The sequence below is a fragment of the Syngnathus typhle genome, linkage group LG10, assembly GCF_033458585.1.
Source record: "Syngnathus typhle isolate RoL2023-S1 ecotype Sweden linkage group LG10, RoL_Styp_1.0, whole genome shotgun sequence".
NCBI lineage: Eukaryota > Metazoa > Chordata > Actinopteri > Syngnathiformes > Syngnathidae > Syngnathus > Syngnathus typhle.
This window is the reverse complement of record NC_083747.1, coordinates 8,505,940-8,526,741: the sequence shown is the minus strand read 5'-3', so window position 1 is coordinate 8,526,741 and position 20,802 is coordinate 8,505,940. Positions and strand designations below refer to the sequence as shown.

Below are 20,802 nucleotides of genomic sequence, written 5' to 3'. Positions count from 1 at the left end.
GGGGATATCCTTGGCATAATGCATGAGTATTTGATGGTTGGTACAGTTAACTCTAAGGGAGAACTGGGAGGCGAGATTCTGAGCTTGTCCCTTTTATCTCTTTCACAGGTGTCAAAATGGAAGAGAGCCTCCCTCCTGGCACCAGCTTGAAATGCACAATCTGTAACTACACGGCAGATTCTCTTATTACATTCCAGCATCACATCATGTCTCACCTGTCACAGGCGGCCTTCAGATGCAATCACTGCCATATCAGCTTTCAGAGCCACAGGGAACTCTTACAGCATCAGGACTTACATGGACATGGCAACAAACTTCACAGGGAAGGCGACGCCACCGAGCATTCCCCCAGGGGGTCCGAGGAAAGCCTCCAGCAGCAGCAGCAGGCCTGCGCCGAGCTGGCCAACAGGAAGGAGGCTCTGCTGGGAAGCCCCAAAGGGACCCTCAACAAGGAGACCAGCACAGACGGAGAGGCCGACAAGGCTGAGAAGAAGCCCGTGCTGTCTGCTCAGAAGGGAGAAGCCCACCCAGGAAGCAAAGCGAGTTTTTCTTACACTAGGATCAAATCGGAGCCCTCCAGCCCACGTCTGGCCTCTTCCCCCGTGCAGCATAACATGCCTACATTTCCCATGGGCCCCTTCTTGTCTCAGTTCGCTTTCTCCCAAGACATTTCAGTGGTCCCCCAGGCTTCCGAGATTCTCGCTAAAATGTCAGAGCTTGTTCACAGGAGACTACGTCATGGAGGGAACAGCTACCCGCCGGTCATCTACAGCCCTCTTATGCCCAAAGGAGCCACCTGTTTTGAATGCAATATCACCTTCAGCAACCTGGACAACTATTTGGTCCACAAAAAGCACTACTGTAACAGCCGCTGGCAACACATGACAAAGTCGCCTGACTTCTCCGCCCTTTCTGACAAGGCCCCCGAGTCAGTTAGTCCTAACAGTGGCCACACTTCAGTGAGCATGTTGACCGGCTGCCACCCCGCTGAAGGCGACAGTCACCTCATGCAATCAGCCTGCCTGAACTCCAGCGTGTTGGACATGATCAACGCTGGGGGGGCCAAAGGGCCCGATAAGGATCTATCGGGGCAGGTGAAGAAGGTCTCGACACCGACCGGGCTTGAGGACAGGCTAAACGGCAAACAGATTGACGGCAAAACCCCGAGTACCGGTCTAGTTGAGAGCGACAACGACCCGAACAAGACGACTTGTGAAGCCTGTAATATCACCTTCAGCCGCCATGAGACCTACATGGTCCACAAACAGTACTACTGCGCCACCCGTCATGACCCACCCATGAAGCGCATGTCCACCAACAAGGTGCCCTCCATGCAGAGGAACATGAGAACTCGTAAGCGAAGAAAGATGTACGAGTTGTGTCTCCCGGATCCGGACCATCAAAGGCCACCCATGGGACAGCCAGGTTTCCTTGGGGTCCATCCTATGAATCCTTGCACGTCCCAAGAAGCCGTAGACGGCCTCGGCGATCGTTTCCACCCCCGCTGCGACATCTTTCCAGGTATGGTCCCTAAACACCTGGAGGCCTCTCTGACTGTCACTAAACCTATTTTGACTCCCAAAGGCAATACAGCCGAGCCACAAGAGTTGGATGCCCCCATTGATCTCAGCAAAAAGTGTTCCCTACTCTCTGATAAGACGTGTAGCTCTCCAAAAAGACTGTTGGACTACCACGAATGTGCAGTGTGCAAAATAAGTTTTAACAAAGTGGAGAACTACCTGGCACACAAACAGAACTTTTGCCCAGCTACGGCTGCTGCTACCGCTCAGAAGTCGCAGCAGCAGCAGCATAACGAGACGGGCAACCTGGACACGACCACGTTCCCAGATGTGAAGAGCGAAGGCAATAACAACACTGGTGAGACCTATGATAAGAGCCCGAGCAAATGTGAAAAAAATGGCAATGGGAAGGTGATGGTGCAGAACGGAGGCCTGTTCCCACCTCACCTGGGGCCCGTGCCGGGCCTCAAGCCTTTTGCCGAACCCCAGCTTATGCCATCAAAAGATGACAACAAGAACATGTATCTGCCCCATTGCCTTTATCCCGGAGCAATAAAGAAGATGAAAGGTTCCGAGCAAATATCGCCATATTTCGGGATCAAGCCGACCGACTATGTGAGCGGAGGCCCTGTGATGCAGGCAGAGGCCAGCGAACAGGAGCAGAGCGTTAATGGCGGAGGTATGGGGGGTGAGGCGGCGACAGCGAGGGAACCCACCCAACAGCCTGCTGCTAATGGCTGCCCTCATCCTGGCAAGGAGCCTCTCCCCCTGCTGCCCAAAAACCGAGGCATGGTCATTGTCAATGGGGGACATAAGCCGGAAGAACGTTCGGGCACAGCGCCGCAACAGGAGAACCAGCCCCAGCCAGATGGCCAAGGCACTAATCCCTCACCGACGTGGGCCGCGGAGAACCCGGCAGACTCCAACGAGAACATGTCACCTTCCTCCAAGTCCCCGAACGAGGACGCGGCACCCCCGGCCAATAAAGGGATGAACGGCTCCGGAAGTAGCAAGTACTGTCGCCTCTGTGATATCCAGTTCAACAACCTGTCAAACTTTATTACCCATAAGAAGTTTTACTGTTCATCACACGCTGCAGAGCATGTTAAATGAGAAGAAAGATTCTTCCACTCAAACCTCTTTTCTCCCTATCCCCGTCACATGTTCTTAATTTCTTTTGGTACACTGTTTGTGTCTGGAATAGTGCGTCACGCACTGCTTGTGGACAATCAAGAGAGGCTCCTCCTGTCGTTTTAAGACTTAAACATGCAAAAAACATTGGTTGAGAAGGAAAACGAGAAGAAAATGAATCAAGAATAATAATGGTGCCACTTTCACATTAATTTATTTTGCAATCAGTATTAATGAGTAGTGATTTTAATTTAAATTCAAATGAAATTTATATCAGAGTTGTTTGTAATGTTATTGTATAGTCATTCTTGTGTAGCACACACATTGTTTACATTGTAATGTAGGCTCAATGAAACAATAGACATGACAAAAATGAGATGCATTTTAGACACAAAAATAGCTACTGAGGCACTTGTGTATTATTTGCTGTAGCAAATTCAGTATATGCCCCAAATGTAGATTGCAGACTGCCTGCCACTGACGGATTGTTCACCACTTGGTGGTGACGAACAGGCGCAACTCTGCATTTGGCATATACACATGGCTTTGCATTCCTATGTGGCTGTTTGTCTGTCTTTTTTCTTCGAAACCAGATGTGGATGTTTTCATAAGGATGGCAGCATTCTTGTATAGTACTCGTACTTCTGTTTAATGATACACTTTGGTCTCCCTTTTTGAAAATTTGCTCTCAATGCAATACTTTGTAAATGAGGGAACATTACTGAAAGCAGTATTATGAAATGGGGACTGTGCATATAATTATTTGTAACCCCACTGGGGCAGAAAAAAAAAAAGAATTATGTTTATTGCTAACAAACAAGAAGGGTGGGAGGTCAGTGGGAATACTGATTATCATTCCAGTGTCCTGATAATGGGAGAACATGTTTCTTAAAATGTTGTTGCTATGCATGTATATGGATGGAATTAAATTCCAAATCTGTTGGAAATTTTTATTTTGATGTGGTGTCATAATTAAACTTAAATCCTCAGGATGAACTACTGATGTCTGCTTTTTTTCACACATTCAGCTTTTGTTTGCGATAAGTTCATTTACATCTTAAATTGTAAACAAAACAATTGCAGTACAAAAATTCACAATATTTATTCTGTTAAATTCTGTTAAATTAGTGAATGCAATTATCCATCTCGACTTGTGGCGTGATATTATCAAATCAAGAAAAGTATGTAAAAACTGTTTCCACCATTTATGTGAGCTGTAAGCTGTACAACTCAATGAAAACAAATCTTTTACAGGGACAAGGAAAACAGATAGTGTTGCTGGACAAGTGTCTCTTATAATTGTGAATGTGGCAGTCAAAATCATTCTAAATGGGAGTCAGCACACCCATTTAGAGTGCCTCTGATTAACCCTAAATAGATCAAGTGCTCCTGTAAGCTTTTCCCATTGAACCGTAACAAATTTTTCACGTACCTGTGTGAGATTTCCGGTGTTTGTTGTTTTTTACTAGAAAATCTTGGCTTTATTTGAGATTTATCAATGCCACTTTAAATGGTAGCAGGTGTGTGCTGACTAATTTAACACAAGTTTGAATGTCTTTAGTTGTTTCTGAGCAAATCACATCCAGTTTTAAAAGGGTGTGTACACTTCTGCAACTGCAACTTTAACAGTTATATCTCTTGTCCTTAGGAGGGTAGGGGAGGTGGGGGGGGGGGGGATTCTGTTGTACAGGCTCTGGATCACAATGGTGGAAAGTTTTAAAATGATTTGTCTGCATCTAATCTTTTAACCTGGCATTTGAAAACGTGTCTAGACTTAATGTATCCGCTGTACATACTTTAGCCTATGGTTATTTCATTTCAGCATATTAACACAACTGCATGATGTCAAAATATCAGGTTGAGCAATGAAGTGTGTGGCCATTTCAATGATAAGAAGCAAATGCTTATTTCTGGTATTGGCCAATCAGGGACTGGAATAACAACAGATGATAAGATTTCCTGAGTCCAATGAAGACAGCAAATATTTTATCAAACTGAATACCCTCCAGTTATCCCCAACTGAAGCTCGCAACATAGCAAAAGTAGTTGCGGGGGTGAAAAAAAAAATGTAAAATTGACTACATGACAATCTTCACTGGTCTTGTAGATAATCTGGACATTATGCTGGAGGGGGGAAGCAAAACGATATCTTGAATGTTTTCCAGGGTAATTATACAACATTTCATACAGTTTCTTTTATATTTATATCTTGGCCGTGGGTCAGTGGCTGTGCTGTTTGGCTTGTCGCTGGCTGACTAGCTTCTTGAGGTACTGGCTGATGGCAGATGGCTTCTTGTAGATCATTCGACGGTCTACTCCTTTTATGTGAACGTGATCGACTGATGGGTAGGACTCCTCCAGAAACTTCTTTTGAAGCTTAGATACCATCTGGTACAAGAAAAGGATGATTTCTTACAAGTTTTACATTATTGTCTTGAAATTAAGTTCATCAGCATACAATGCAGCACAGATTTTCTCCAAAAAACAGACTCACTTGATTTAGGTGATTTGGGATTTGCTGGTCAAAGGAATCCCCAGTGATCACACTTACAGAGGTCCTGCTTGAGAGGGGCTTATATCGTGTAATGTCCCTTAAATAAAAAAAATACATTATATTTTTTTTTTTTTATGTTCATTTTTTTACTCACTTCACCTTAATAAGATAATATTTTTTACCTTACTTGAGCTGCACTTTCATTCAGAAAGTAATGTTCATCCACAGCACTACTCTGATGGGCAGGGTTACTTAAAAGGTATTTCTAGTCAAGACAGGAAATACAACATCATAAACCTACAGTAAATGAAAATGGCAGAACATGTTTAGGTTCCAAAATACAGTCTATCGCCAAAAAAGAATGCAATCAGATCTGGTGATAATAATGTACCAGCAGATAACTGTGCTCCAGTTCTGTTCAACAGTAGTGATAGAACATGCCCTTCAGATATAAACTGCATGCTCTACTGATTTTGGCCAGCTTGTGTGCATATTATAACCTTCATGGCTTGTCTACAAAACCTTTTCTTCGTCCTTGGAAAATTCAAGCACAATGATGTCCTTATCTCCTTGGCAACAACTGTAATACTTGAAAAGCTGAAATAGGTCCCACATCGCAACTCCCATCAAATTGTGGGTGGGAGGCTGGCAAGCAGTGAACAAGAGATGAAACGAACTGCTCATTTTCACCCACAAGCAGACGTCATTGCATCATAAAGAGGGTGGATAAAAATGTTGAACATGCCGCATCGATTTTATATTTCACAAATGTCACACATTATGTCCATTGTGTGTAATCTCAAATTGAGTGGATCAAGAAGTACTTAATTAAAACTGTACTTGATATAATCTAATGGAAAAGGAGTGTTAAAAACATGATAAAGATGTTGATTGACTGACAAGATTCAGTAAATTCGAGTATAGGCTATCAGTGCATGGATTGTTGCGGTTCAACATTGCCTTAAGGAAGTTATTAATGCAGAAATGTCACTGCTTTTGTTTTTGAAACACAGCAGCTCTGACTACAAACAAGTTGAAAATATGAACCTTCCCATGCATAAAACCTAATCGGACATTCCCAGCAAACACACAGTTTAATATTAACTGCCACTGCCTTACAAACTAAACTGTACAAGTCATCGGCTGACACTAAAACGAGAATATATCAGGAGACATTTGTGGTCGTGGCGTCTCCAGGAACATGTTCAATTCTCATGCTTTTAAAATGACATCTGGTATTGTCGTCGTTCCAAATTCGCATTTTCCGAGCGCTTGAAAACAAAAGGCAACAAAAGCATCAGCCAGTGCTGAGGCGCCGCAATGATCAGTCTTGCAAGAGCCCCACCCTGTGGCAGAATAGGAGCACTGAATATGTTGCTTGCAAACCTGCCTGTCCTCAATTAGGCTAGAAAGACCTCAAAAACATGCAGTGGCGACAAAAAAAAATGGCTCTGCGTCATATTCATTCCAACATGTGTGGCGTTCAATTTCATATCCATTCCCCAAAGCCTCTATCTATTTTTCAGCCTTTTCTTCCTGAGTTTGAATAATCAATATCATGTCCTGTGGGGAATGCTCTTTTGTGCCTTGCGATGTAGTGTGTTTTCGAGAGTGTGCATTAGCCTGACCTGCCTCTGGATGATCTCCTCTGAGACATTTTCTTTGATAGTTGGTTCAATGGCTCCCAGGATAATCAGCAAGCGGCTCAGCCCGGAAGCTGCTGAAAACTGCTTGGCTTGAAGGGATGGCAGCAGCTTACCATACCTGAACAAAACAAAAAAAAAAGAGAAAATCTTGAAATATTTGCATGAAGCTCATAAAAATCTGCAGGTTTCTGTATGTACACATTGCTTAGCATCAATGTTAAAGCAAAAAATTGCAACTAAAATCCATAAATATTTTTTTTTCTTTCTCCTGTACATGAAAATATGGATAAAACACTTTTCAGTGTTCAGACCCTTCAAACAAAAAAGCAGCTATTAACAAATCTAGTGAGTTTTTCTGGTGTTCACTTGGTCAGAAATGCGCCATTGGCTAAACTCAGAATCCCCATCTTCAGAGTAACTTTGTTTTCTACTTTGCAATAAATTAGGTTGATCCATAGAGAAAACCACAAGCAGAGCTTTCTTCTAATCATTTTCACTGAGTGAAAACAGAATTATTCCCGGTATCGCTGAGCTCAGTGAGGAGCCTCAAGCAGGATCAGGTGCCTGAGTTGACAAGAAGTTATTTTAAAGCTTGAAAAGAACCAACTTAAATGAGTCTTGTGAATACTGCCGGCTCAAAATATGAATCGAAATCATATTCCTGTTATGTTAAAAATGGCACCACAGTAATTGTAGAATTTTGATTGAATGTCGCTGTTCATGTTTACATGTCTAATGGTTGACCAAAATCTGTTAAAATAAAAAAGTCCAAAGTCAAATATTAACAACTAATTAAAATGATGGAATTAACTATAAAACAACTCATTCGTGTTTTAATTAGTCCCGTGGCTATTAAATAGATTACTACATTTATTTTAAGCAAATTTCTTCCATGGAGGAAAATTCACTTTGTATATTTGTAGTGCTGCCATGAACAACTCTTTTAATAATTGATTAATCTGGTGGTTATTGTGTTGATTTCAATAAGTTTACAAACACCTGCCTTTACTTTGGAAAACATTTTTGCCTATTTTTTTAGATATTATGCCATTAATCAGTAATTGAATCACTTTATGTCTGTGAATTTTCCACACGGCTAACTGGTAATAAAAATAATTATTGAATGATAGAAATTTAAAAAATGATTCAGCAAAAAAAAGACAAAAAAACCCCATCAAATTTAATCAAATTAGACACTGTACACATTACAATGTAATGATTACATGATTGATCAGTGCAAAGCAATATTACAGGAGTATTACAGGAAATGTTTCTATGAAGGGAAGGCAGTAGTCATACAAGAGTTTTTCATTCCAAAATGCAAAACTTTCTCAGTAGAAAAAAAAGAAAAAACGCATTTGCCTGGGGAATAAAAAATCCTCTTTTTCTGGGTGATGAAAGAAGAAGAGCAGTGCAATTTTGTAACTCAGGAGACCTAATCGGTCTTAGCTCACTGGTGCTCTGAATTGGCTGGTCTCAGCCGGTGGAGCCCAGTCAATAGTGCCATGCGCTCTCTGTCGCCAACGCCGTGCCACGCAGCACAGCCTGCCCCGAAATGCTGCCAACACACCGTAGATCATCCACCAAGCACCAGGGGGACAGTCGTCCCTGTCTTATTCCTGAACTGGGCCAGACTTTCCACACTTTAGGTCCAAGTTTTTAACAATCCTGTGCCTGCTTTACGGAGGAAGCAGTTGTGCTCATAAAATTGCATTTTGCCGCTTGTATGTGAATAGTTGCACGGTAAATATAATGGTACATGGGCCGTGTGTGGGGAAGGTGTGGTGTCGGCGGTATGTTTAAAAGCAAACCTGTTTGCAACAATTTAAAAGACTCATAAATCAGGAATGACTATCGAATGAATTCAGTTCTTCCTACCCCTTTTGTGTTGTTACCCATCACATTCACAGAGTGTAAAATTAATAATATTTTTACTGCTCGTCTACAGATAATTTTTATATTTCTAGCATTTAGTATATCAGATGTATGAATTACACATCGGGTTTATGTTGTGTTAAAACTAGCACCATAAATTATGAATTTAAAGCATTGTAATTCCATGCATTTTTCTCAGTAATTCAGTGAAAATGTAGGGAAATGTGAAATGTGTTTCAGTAGGTGAAACCTCAAAGATTTCCTTCAGGACCATTAGAATTTTAAGCTAGAGGTTATTGTGCCCCTAATAAATAAAGTTAGTCTGGAGACCTGCTTTTTGATAACAGTAAAACATGAAAAATGTTACTTTGATAATTTTGAAATACCAAAGGAGGTCGACTGACTGTACCTGATTTAATGAAGGCTTAGTTATATGAAGCAATACACCGCAGTGAACAAGATTCTACAAATGCATAGATTTGTATGGTCATCTTTGAATAATATTTAACATGTATTTTACAGCATGTATGTAGATTAATCAAACAAGACTGAGAGAGAACTGACATTCAGCTGCGGCAAAGAACATTTTTCAAAGACAACTTAGCAGTTCTATTCGTGGTACAGCAATCATTTCAGTACAAGTGAGAAATAAAACAAGTTGACTCTTTGTCATTTCCAGTCTTTCACTGTCGAAAAACTTTTTAAATCAAACCTCTGAAAAAATGACACTTTGACATTTTCATCTTCCTTTGCCACAGTTTTTCCCCGAAGTCATTCTGGCAGTACAAATTCGACCTGACTCTAAAGGGAGTTTAAAGTGGCTGAGCATTTTCCACCTGTCACCCTTTTCTCACTCCTTGATTCCAAAAATAACAGGGAAGGAAGAAAAACTTCTATCAGCCCCCATTTCAAATCTGGTCCAATCATTCCAGGGTCTGGCATTGAACCTTATTTCAAGGATTCTCCGGCTACCTGTCCAATTTCTTCCTGTTCCCCCCCCCCCCCTCCCATTTTTAATTCTGCCCTGGAGTGAGGATTATGCGAAGCAAGGCATGCGTGTCAAAGGGAAATTTAGTGGGTAAAGACAGCCAAGATTGGCGGGATGAATTAAACAGATAACGTGAGGAGACGAAGTGGGGGAGCAATATAGAGCCTTGCCGATGTTGGTCATTTCAGATGGGCGCCCCCCCGCCCCCCACCCACCCCGCCCTCCTCCCAACAGGACCGAAGAGGCAATATCTAAATTAATAAAGTGATGAAATGAGTTTGTGCTGTGGACTTTCTGCTGTTTGACTTTCCCATCTGGATTAGTGCAGGCTGAATGGACGCTCTGTTACTTTTGTTACAACTGCGCAATTCACTGTCGGAATTTGGCCCTGATAAGCCTCCCTTCTTCCTCCCCCTCCTTCCCCCCCTCCGCATTACCATCTCATTTCATATGCAGGGCCTCAGTTACCTGAGAGCCTGTTCGAACAAAAAAACACAAACTATTACACGAGCTTCTGCCAACTATTACAATGAGTAGAGAACATTTCAACATAGCCTATTACATGGGATCAACTAACTATTAAGCGTGAGGGATACTAAAGTGATTACTGCAGTCTTTTGGAAGGAGGGGGGAGTCACTGTCTCACTGAAGGACATTTTAATATGTGGACAAAAAAAACGACACTTGTTGGATGAGCTGCACCATACATTCACTTACCAGCGGTTCATCTTTGAACTGTTTATCTTCATGAGGGACACATGCGTGCTGGAGCCTATCCTAGTTTTGGGAGAGAAGTGGAGTATACCCTGAACTGGCCAATCCCAGAGCTTTGTAGCAGTCATAAATTTGTATGAAGAAAAATGCAGTGTAGTGTTCCATTCCATTAAGCACAAATTAGAGAATTTGTTGCCACAAATTAAGTTATTAATAATATAATGTCAAAAAAGAATTCAATAATTCCATTTACTTTCACAAAAAATCCAAATGTGGAAAAAAGGAAAAATATTTTGACCGAAAGTTAAGTCATATAATTAGATTTAGAATGACAATATTTATCATTGCACAGTGCAAAATGTTAACTACATTTATAATTATAGTATTCGAAATGGTTTTAATTATAAGAATCAATGATGAAATCAACCAATACTTTCCAAAGCACTTTTCTTACTTACTGCATGTGGAAATGCTTCACAGAGCAGGTAACAAAAGACAACAAATCCTCCAAACCACCTGCTGTCTCTGACCCCCCATTGCCTTGGCCATCCAACCTCACTCGTCCCATGTGCAAAAGCAATTATAGTCTGAAAAAAATCATTTAAAATCTGTGAAATGGATGGTAAGACATGTCTGGGAACACAGTAGGGAAGCGAGGACGGATAATTGTTATATTTAAAAAAATAAAAAATACTTAAAGGAACGTGTAATACTTTCTTTGAGCACAAGGTGTCCTTATTGCACTACAACCAACTAAAGACTCAGCCGTTCATCTCGCCTCGAGATTTTTTTTTTTGTTCATAAATTGGAAACAATGTAAATACATGCATGCTGCAAAAGTCCATTTAGGAATGCTCATGGCTATTGTTAAACGCTGTGCTTCTGAGTACAATTATTTCCATTTCCTAACTGATCTGGTTGGTATTCATGCATGTGTGTGCATGTTTATACAAACATTTGGCTTCATCTTAAAACGGAATGCTTCAAGGGGGATAGAAATGAAAAGAGAATATAACACAGAGCTGAAGGGACTAGGAAAAGAAGCCCAAGTGGTGCTCTTGTGAGTTTAACTCAACACAATAATGGTAGATTAAATTTGAGGAATTTTCCAATCAATCAGCATCCATTAATTTGTAAAGACAATCTCATCAGACGGGGGAACATTCCCCACTGTCTCTGATTTCTGAGCAAATATATTCCCCATGGGGTAAATTAGTTTCATGGTCCACACACACTTGGCAGAGAAGAGACATGCCTGATTGCCCAGACAAAATGAGAGAATTGTCAATGTAGTTTCTTAAGTGCAATTTACAATATACTTTGACAGTATTTTTCTAATTTCAGCCGCAGTTTTTGTTAATACTGGTCAGTCTTGAGAGTCTGGACAGCATAATTACTTTTACCTCAAATGGACACAGAATTTAGCTCGCCACAAGATTTATCTAAGAGATTAAGCTCAAAGCTTTGCATGATTTGCAGCTAAAGTATATATTGCTTATGGAATATAAACCCTTTGATAAAATACTACCATTTAATACCATTATAGCCCACTATTTAAGGCAGACATTAAGATGTGTTTTTACATGTGTACATACAGTTCTCAGGTGTCTTACTAACATGTGTGACATGTCTCGATTTAAAAAAACAAAAATAGGACGTATTTTTGGGAGAGGGCTGGGCATAGGACAGGGACTTTTGCTTGCTGTTTTGTCTTTGCTGTGATGAATTTCCGCATAGCCAGTTCGTCACTTAAAATATCAGATCATTGCCCAGCCTAGACACCAAGTCATGGGTGTAGAAATTTACTGTGGCCAAGTATTTAAAAAATAACGCGTTCAAGAGAAATGTTGGAGTTCAACAATACATCCACTTCAGGCAATAGTAAGGTGCCTTTAACAAGAATATCCTACATTTACAAACTGCAGTATACGTATCTATTAAATTAGCAGCAAGTGTGCCATCTTTCGACTGTCAATCCTGTGACGGAATCTGCAGCAAAACTAAGGACAAACAGCTAATAAAACCATATCTGAAAGGAACATACACCCACATGAAGACTCCATTGAGCTATAGAGACAAAGAAAGGAATTAAATAAAGCTGGCTAATGCCAGGCCAAAGGCACTGTAATGCTGTGACGCAAAGATCTCTACTGCATTACTTTGAATCTTTTTACCGCTTATCCCACTCCCGTTTCTATTTTTACTCCACCATGCAAATCGGACAGTAATGATGAAATGTCTGCGTAAATAAAGTCTTTGCTTTATTTCCTTCAATCACTGCCTCAGTAATTGGATTCTGGCAGGACTGTCTATGTACTATTCATGGCGATGAATGCATATTAATCAAAACATAATTGGACACATGCATCTTATAAATGGTGCTGCTCAATTTAGTCACATGTAAATAAGCTAGTTGCAGGGATATTTATTTATCAGACTTGCATGAGTCATGCACATATATATAATCTCCACACAAGTATCATCGAGCAAAAAAAAAACCTGGTGAGGTACACTAACCTCCAAAAGTACTGGAACTGTGAAACAACTGCCATAAGATTTTATTTATTTATGTATGTATGTATGTATGTATGTATGTATGTATGTATGTATGTATGTATGTATGTATGTATGTATGTATGTATGTATGTATGTATGTCTGTCTGTCTGTCTGTCTGTCTGTCTGTCTGTCTGTCTGTCTGTCTGTCTGTATGTATGTATGTATGTATGTATGTATGTATGTATGTATGTATGTATGTATGTATGTATGTATGTATGTATGTATGTATGTATGTATGTATGTATGTATGTATGTATGTATGTATGTATGTATGTATGTATGTATGTATGTATGTATGTATGTATGTACGTATTTATGTATTTACATATTTATGTATTTACATATTTATGTATTTACATATTTATGTATTTACATATTTATGTATTTACATATTTATGTATTTACATATTTATGTATTTACATATTTATGTATTTATTTATTTGAAAGATTGTGAAAGAAAATATTTATTTAGGGTGCCATCACTTTTTTTTTTTAAACGACAATTCAAACTCATTTTCAGTGGTTAATTATCGTCATGCTTTTCATTTGTCAGTAACAAAGCTTTCTCAACAATTGTGTCCATGTGCTCATGAAACTATGAGACAATGAGAAAACAATCAGAGTCATTGTGAAGGCGTCACAATCTATTGACATTTCAATGTCTGTAGAAGATGAATGCCTTTCACAGCCATGTTCTCTAAGATTAAATGTCACTGTACATGTAAACATCCTAACAATCTTTTTTGATAATCTTGCATAACGGTCATTTAAAACACACACACATCTACGTATAAAAAGAGCAATTAATGATAAAGCCACATATGACGGTAATTGCTTAATGATTTAACAATGACAACCAAGACAAACCAATTGATATGAAGTAATATTCAGAATTAAATCAAGTTTTATGATGGATTAATACAGTCTGTCTTAACCACATCACAACCCTCGCTCTCCACTCATCTGTTTCACGCTAAAGGATTGAGACGAGCAAATTACTTTCTTTTGTCTCCATTTAATCAAGCTAATGATGCCCGCGCAGCAAGATAATGACTATACCTACCACAAGGACCAATAAAGAAAGAGTATGGAACTTGGTTCACAAAAAGCCAGCGCTCCTGCGCCTAATCCTCTTTCTCTTGAACCCTGACACACTTTTTTATCTACTCTTCTCTGTTCTTCAAAACTGCTGAGTGACCTTGAGGTCCTCTGCCCATTCTGCCTCTTCCCTCTTTCCACATCCCCTTCATAAGATCTTCTTTAACCTCTTGATGTTGTCCTACAATATGCTGAAAAATGTGCATCTACATGGCATATATATAAAAATAAACTCACCAGTAGTCTTTCCACTGCTCCTCTTCAAAAATGTCTTCTGGAATAGGATCTATCAACACCAGGTCTGTTACTTGCCTGACAGCAAAGAGGACACACATATAAATGTATATGTGTTGATTCTTCATCATCATGGTGTGTTGGTGCACTCGTTTGCAATGGCTCTGTGAAGTTGCTACCATGAGGAATTGGAAAATACCGTCGTACAGCCGTTATGAAGATAAGAGAAGGTAGAGCTAGAATAGGAGTTAGAAACACTATTTATACTATGTACTATGTTGTATTGTGAATTTGTGATATTTATTGGGAATGTAGTCAGATATATAGTAAATGTTTTATTTTATTTGAAAAGAAAAAACGATCCTCAAATGATCTCTATAATGTACAGAAAGTTCTCTATCTTATGAGCACTAGTTAAGAAGCGAGCAGATGCATTGCATATTCTCAGATATTTCCATCAGTGTTTGTTTTGTAATTTGCAATTTTTTAGGGTTTATAAAAAAATATATTCCATTTTGGGGGTTTATGAGAAATTATCAGAGTGATGTCGGGGTCCGCATGTGCCCCATGGGCCCCCAGTTGCCCACCCCTGTAATAAACTCGTGACCACATGTGCACCTGGTCCAAGGGTAATATTTTCCGTTTGGAATTGTGTCAACTCATCACTACTTAATTTTCCCTCTTGACAGCAGCAACGCCAACCCTGAGTAAACACTAAATCTTTCACCCGCAGTACGAGCTTCTTGTCACATTAATCACTGGATTGTCACTTGGGTGGCTGAGTTATGGGGAACAATAGGAATGGACACTAGCATGTTAACGCATCAGTGAACTCGAGAATCAGGGCAGATCATATTTTAGAAAATTAAAGCTTTGATTCCTACTGTTGTTTAAGTTTAATGGTATTTTTTGGGATAAAACATATACTTTCAATTTGCCATGTAGTTGAAGCTTGATGGGGGGTACAAATTGTGATTACGAATCAATATTGCAATATCTGCTACCTTCGCCCACAGTCGAAAATGTTCGCCCCTCATCAGAATAACGCCTTTAGATTTGATTTGAACTGCTCAGTGCAACGTCACATTTGGCATTTTTGTTCTGTTGGTGGGTGTTGCATGTGATCTAATAAGAATGTCATCTTTTACTGGTACACCAGCATGTTTGAATATAATTAAAATTATTTGGCAAACACAATCGACAAGTAGATCAGCTTCCACATCTGTTTGCAGGAGCAATCAAGTTTGGAGCTGTTTTTATACACATAAACCTTTAGTTAATCAGGCCTTCTGTCGTAAAAATGGATAAGACATTGAAGCAATGCTTCTAAGAATGAATGTTATACTATAGGTTTAAAATATCAGCATTCATCGCCCTCTAATCACAAATGTCCTTCTTGAAACTTACGCATCATGTATGTGACTGTAGAACCTGCTGTTGAGCGTGCCAATCTCTGAGCCAACCAATATTAAAGGCATGGTAATCTCGGCGGCAAGCAGCAAGCGGTGCAGATCGTCCACCATCCTTGAAGACACAAATCATGTGGTTGAAAAATAGTATAAGGCCAAGCAATCTGACCTCAGAGGTTGGGTTATTAATCTAGGCAGTACTTTGCATATGCATTTCATCACTGTCGGGTAGAAACTTTGTCTGTCCTAATATCATGTTTATTTATTTATTTAAAAAACTATGGACCCCAGAAGATATAATATTAATAAAAGAAGCACAAATTGTATGTGAAAATCAACCCATGCAAATCTTACTGTTTTTGAATGGTGCGTTAACAGATAAAAAATGAAAAAGGCCTGGACAAAACTGATGGTACTACTAGACAAAACTGAAATAATATGGATGAGTTAAGATTTTTAATGCTGATTAAAACTAAAATAAGATCAAAGTAAAATCCCACAGGTATGACTGGTGCCAGTCCATAACATTATAATCACTGACAGGATAAAAAAAAAAAAAAGAAATTGAGTCATATTAGTGACTGTGGGGAGATGATGTGTTGATCTCGTCGCAGTCTACAATAGCAATGGAGTATAAGGTCAAGTACCAGCTTTATTGGAAAGATGCAAAAAATAATGTCATTTCAATTAATAATGTTTTGAACAGGTAAATATAAAAAACACGTGAGAGTGCAAGATGCTTAAGTATCTACGTCAAGCAAGATTAAAAGACATCCCATTTGACATTTCATATTGCAATTGGTATTCTTGTATTATTAAGTTAACAAAAACATCATTATAGCACTGCAAGGAGCATAATTATTACATGAGGTACAGTATCTTATCTCCGGTATTTCACCTCTGTCCTCGGCACAGCACACTAATCCATCAAGCTCATGGTGTCCCATTGGTGTCAGATTTCACAAGACTGACTCACTCAGCGGTTCAGGTTAGGGTGTCATCAAACCCCTTGAGATATTGAATTCTGGAAAATTGATTGCTTGCATCTGAAATGGATGTTTTTTGGCCAAATGCCAAGGTAAACTAGACTGCTGACACTGATTGGTGCTCAAACCCATGAGCAGATTTAAACATCAAGGTCCAATAGCCAGGACCGCAAGATTTAGCACCTCGTGCCAAACAGAATCAGATAGGGAAGTGCTAAAAGCGTCACATAAGTCACTCGTGCCCATTTTTTTAACTGGTCGATTTATACTCTAGTGCAACTTGTAGTAAAAAAAAATATAGTACTATAAAACCCGAATGAAACTTAAAGTGACACATTAGGTACTAGTTAAGTATATCACACATCATCTATTAATTAATTTGTACAAACACTGTGAACATGAAACATCTTCTCACTGTAGAGATTCATTAAGACTGTTCACGTTAGAAAATGTAAATACTCACCGTCCAGTTGTAGAAACGCCCCAAACTTTCTCAGTTCCCATGGTTTCATTCTGCATCAGACGCTTGCTAAAACCCAATCCCATTCGGTCGTAGGTACAAACCTGCAAAGTGTATAAGACATGGGTAAGCAGATTTTTCGCCTATCTTCAAAACTCTCTCCTCAAACTCTATCAACCAAGCCCGTGACCTAACTTTGATCTTATTTCATACAAATAACATGGGGCAGGCTGTCAGACCCAACTTTCTGCTGCAATGAACACTTGGGAGCAGATGGCACAGTCACAGCAAGGAGCCATCCCGAGTAGGCTCGACGGAGAAGGAAAGAAAATCATGCCCTAAGAAATAGTAGCTCCTTTTACAGATATATCTGTCACTGTGAATTTAATCAATGCTATAACACTGTCATCTTATTTAAAATAAATTGGTAAAAAAGCTGGAAGCCTGTTATTAAAAAAAAAAAAAAATGTACATCAATTTAATCTACTGCATTAATTCCTCACCTTTGTGAACGTGGCAACACTCTCTTGGACATAAAACCAAATGTCTGAGGACATTCCAGTGGGTGCATCTAGTATAACTAAAAACAGGGATTGATTAAACGTGGCACGAGGCAACCACATTCAGAAAGATATGCTATAAAATGGTGTCAGCTTTCTATTATTAATATACAACAACAAAAAGTCATGACAGATTACCAACTGGTTTTCCCTGTCCTTTACACAAGAGATGCATCTGTTGACCCAAGCCGACATCTACAATCTGCCCATCTAGATAAGATCACAAAACAAAAAAGATGAATCTTTACAGAACCTTTGATTGCTGAGACGTTTGATTGTTTAACTTTATGTGATGTTTTTACTCAAAGCAAACTGGAAATGAGGAGGAAATTTGGGCATTTTCATTGAAAACCTTTTGGCAGCAGCATCTGTCCTTCTCTTTGCAGCGATGCATAGTTCAGGAATGGCGGGATGATGATGATTAAAAGCAAACACTTTCCAATGTTCATGAGCAAAGAGCTTTGAGAAGGTTGGCTTTTAAACTCTGCTTTGCTGTGTTGTCCTTCCTTTTCTGCTTCCTAAAAATTTAGAGGGAGATGAGACCGCTGCAGTAAATAACTGGTTAAGACGAATTAGTAAGTACAACGCCAAAGATACATGATATATGTAACCATTTATATGATTTGCAATTATATTAAGCATGAAGATGGAAAATATGCATATAAATACGGTCAAAATATGCACTTGACTAATAATTCTGCACACAGTGTATATTGGTTTTGTTGGCAAATAGTCACCCATTTTTATTTTGGTGCCTGCACACGTTCCAAAAGCGATCAGGGGGGAAAAAATGCGATTTTGCAAAATTGCAATTTCTGCACTCTTGCGAGTAATCAGACTGACTTTGTTTCATCAAACTCACACACATGCAAACATCTGCTTTCGCAAATATCTTTGGCAAAACAGTCTTCTTGCACTTATTGCAAATTTGTATAGAATTTGTTAGGAGGTGAAAACAAATTATATTTGCAAAGAGACTTGCACTTGCACACTTTGACAGTTTTCTCCTGACGTTTAGTAATTCACTAGTATTTATCTAAGTGAAGATTCGGCGTGCATTACCTTTCTAGCAGCACCGGGTTTAGCGTCGGTTTTTTTCTTCATCTTAAATATAGTTATATAAATCTAAGCAGACGACAGATACGCGGAGTGAAGAAAATGAAATAAAGACGAATCGTGATGTCAATGAACCAGTCGTTTCCTGGTTTCAATACAGAAGCTGCCGAAGGACAAAAAACTCATTTGCACTGTAATTACGGTGCTATTAATGTTATAACAACAATAATAATATCATATAGTATTATATATATATATAAGTATATACCTCGATCACTCATATTATAACAACAATAATCATATTATATAGTACTATGTAACTCGATCACTCTAAACTAGTAGTAGTAGTATAGTAGTAGTAATACGCACTCTGGTATTTAGGCCTGCAGGGGTCGCTATATTCCACACACTCAATAGACTTTGAGCCCGAAAGGCAGTACTGTATAGTCTACAACTGTATTTATAACATAATCATCAGTTCACCATGCAAAAATGGCATCATCTCATTTTTTAAAGGGATTTAGCCATGAGTGACTGCAGATATAGAAAATGTCCTCCTCCTGAAATAACTATGAATATAATGACACCTAGAAGTTGAGTTTTATTGCACTCATTGTAATTCCTCAAGGGACACTTCAAATAACATTCTTCTGTATATTACACACCGAACAAAACCAGATCACACAGCAGGCATGCAAGGATGTATATATGTTAGCGTAATGGGGGTGTGCAAAAGGTTATTTTGACCTGGGAGGATAGGGACAGTGCCTTGCTCAGGAGCACCTCAACAGTAGCCAGGATCCCAGCATCTCTCCAACAACTAGTTGCCATTTTGTCACCACGCAGTGGGACGCGATCATTCGCCCTCTGGCTGCAAAACCCAAGTCGTTTACAGATGAGCTGCTCCCGCCCCATGTCGGCTTGTCTCAAAGAATCCAGTCAAATTCTCCTCATTCATTTATAGTGGCCTAGACAGCTGTTCAAAGAAATAAGTCTCTCCAAATCTCTGTTTTATGCATTCATATATGTGTGATGCACCAAATGGTGCTGTTTGGATGATATTTGGTTTTAGTCACAGATATCACATTGTTGCAGTTTACAATTTGAGTCATTGACTCAGCAGGCTGTAAATGTATGTGGATGTGGGTGATTTTTGACTACTTCAGTCATTAAAAGTATTTGGTGGTATAATCAGGCAACTGTCTTTTCCCAACATGGGACTTGAGGTTAAAAAAAAAGTCAAGAAATAAAAGTCAAAGATTTGGACTTGAAGAAGGCTTACCCAATTACCTATTTATTTTACTAACAGCACAAACAATCGACCATGAAAATAAGTTATTTCTAAAAATACAACATCTCCTCCATTTATATATGCATGAGACCAGGGATGTTCCCAGACTAAAGCTTTTTAACCCTCAGCCTTCAGGCTCGATAGCAGTGCTTATTGATTTTAGCCACACGCTGCTGAAGTGCATATCAATCAATACAATAACAAGTCCTCATTTATACTTAAGAAATCTAGTTTGCAACTCCACAGACATGAAGTCTTATTATTTTCAATGTGACCGGATGCATTTTCTCTCTTTGGCCATGGGCATTGCTTGTTATTGATACTTGCCAATACATACAAACTCAAGATAAGCACTGTTATATAAAAAATAATATATATATATATATATATATATATATATATATATATATATATATATATATATATATATATATATATATATATATATATATATATATATATATATATATATATATGTGTGTGTGTGTGTGTGTGTAACTCTATATGTGTAATAACTATATTATTATTATTGTTATTATTATTATTATTACTATTATTTTCCTACATGTATAATTTTGTTGGAAAATATGCAAAAATAAATTATTATTATTATTATTATTATTATTATTATTATTATTATTATTATTATTATTATTATTATTATTATTATTATTATTATTATTATTATTTTCCTATAGAACATTACATTTATCAGCGTGGTACCGGGATGACAACATCTCCCCGCTTCCTTGCCAGGCCGTCTTTTTGGTATGGTCCGCTCC

General features: G+C 38.9%; 2 protein-coding genes across 2 annotated transcripts in view; one reads left to right on the top strand and one right to left on the bottom strand.

Moving 5' to 3' along the window:
* Positions 1-3,728, top strand: part of zfpm2a (zinc finger protein, FOG family member 2a) — a 101,174-nt gene extending 97,446 nt beyond the window's left edge. Inside the window, exon 8 of the mRNA XM_061289422.1 lies at positions 109-3,728. Coding sequence (XP_061145406.1) covers positions 109-2,633 — 2,525 coding nt within the window. The 3' untranslated portion in view covers positions 2,634-3,728. The remainder of the gene's footprint in view (positions 1-108) is intronic.
* si:dkey-122a22.2 (uncharacterized) lies at positions 3,588-18,873 on the bottom strand. The gene is made up of 11 exons (XM_061289423.1): positions 18,736-18,873; positions 18,026-18,191; positions 17,812-17,883; positions 17,617-17,693; positions 17,117-17,217; positions 15,666-15,782; positions 14,262-14,336; positions 6,774-6,909; positions 5,328-5,410; positions 5,146-5,242; positions 3,588-5,039 (listed from the first exon to the last, which is right to left on the bottom strand). Exons 1-11 carry the CDS (start codon positions 18,775-18,777, stop codon positions 4,872-4,874), a joined length of 1,134 nt encoding a protein of 377 aa, XP_061145407.1. The 5' UTR covers positions 18,778-18,873; the 3' UTR covers positions 3,588-4,871.
* Positions 18,874-20,802: the final 1,929 nt, after the last annotated feature.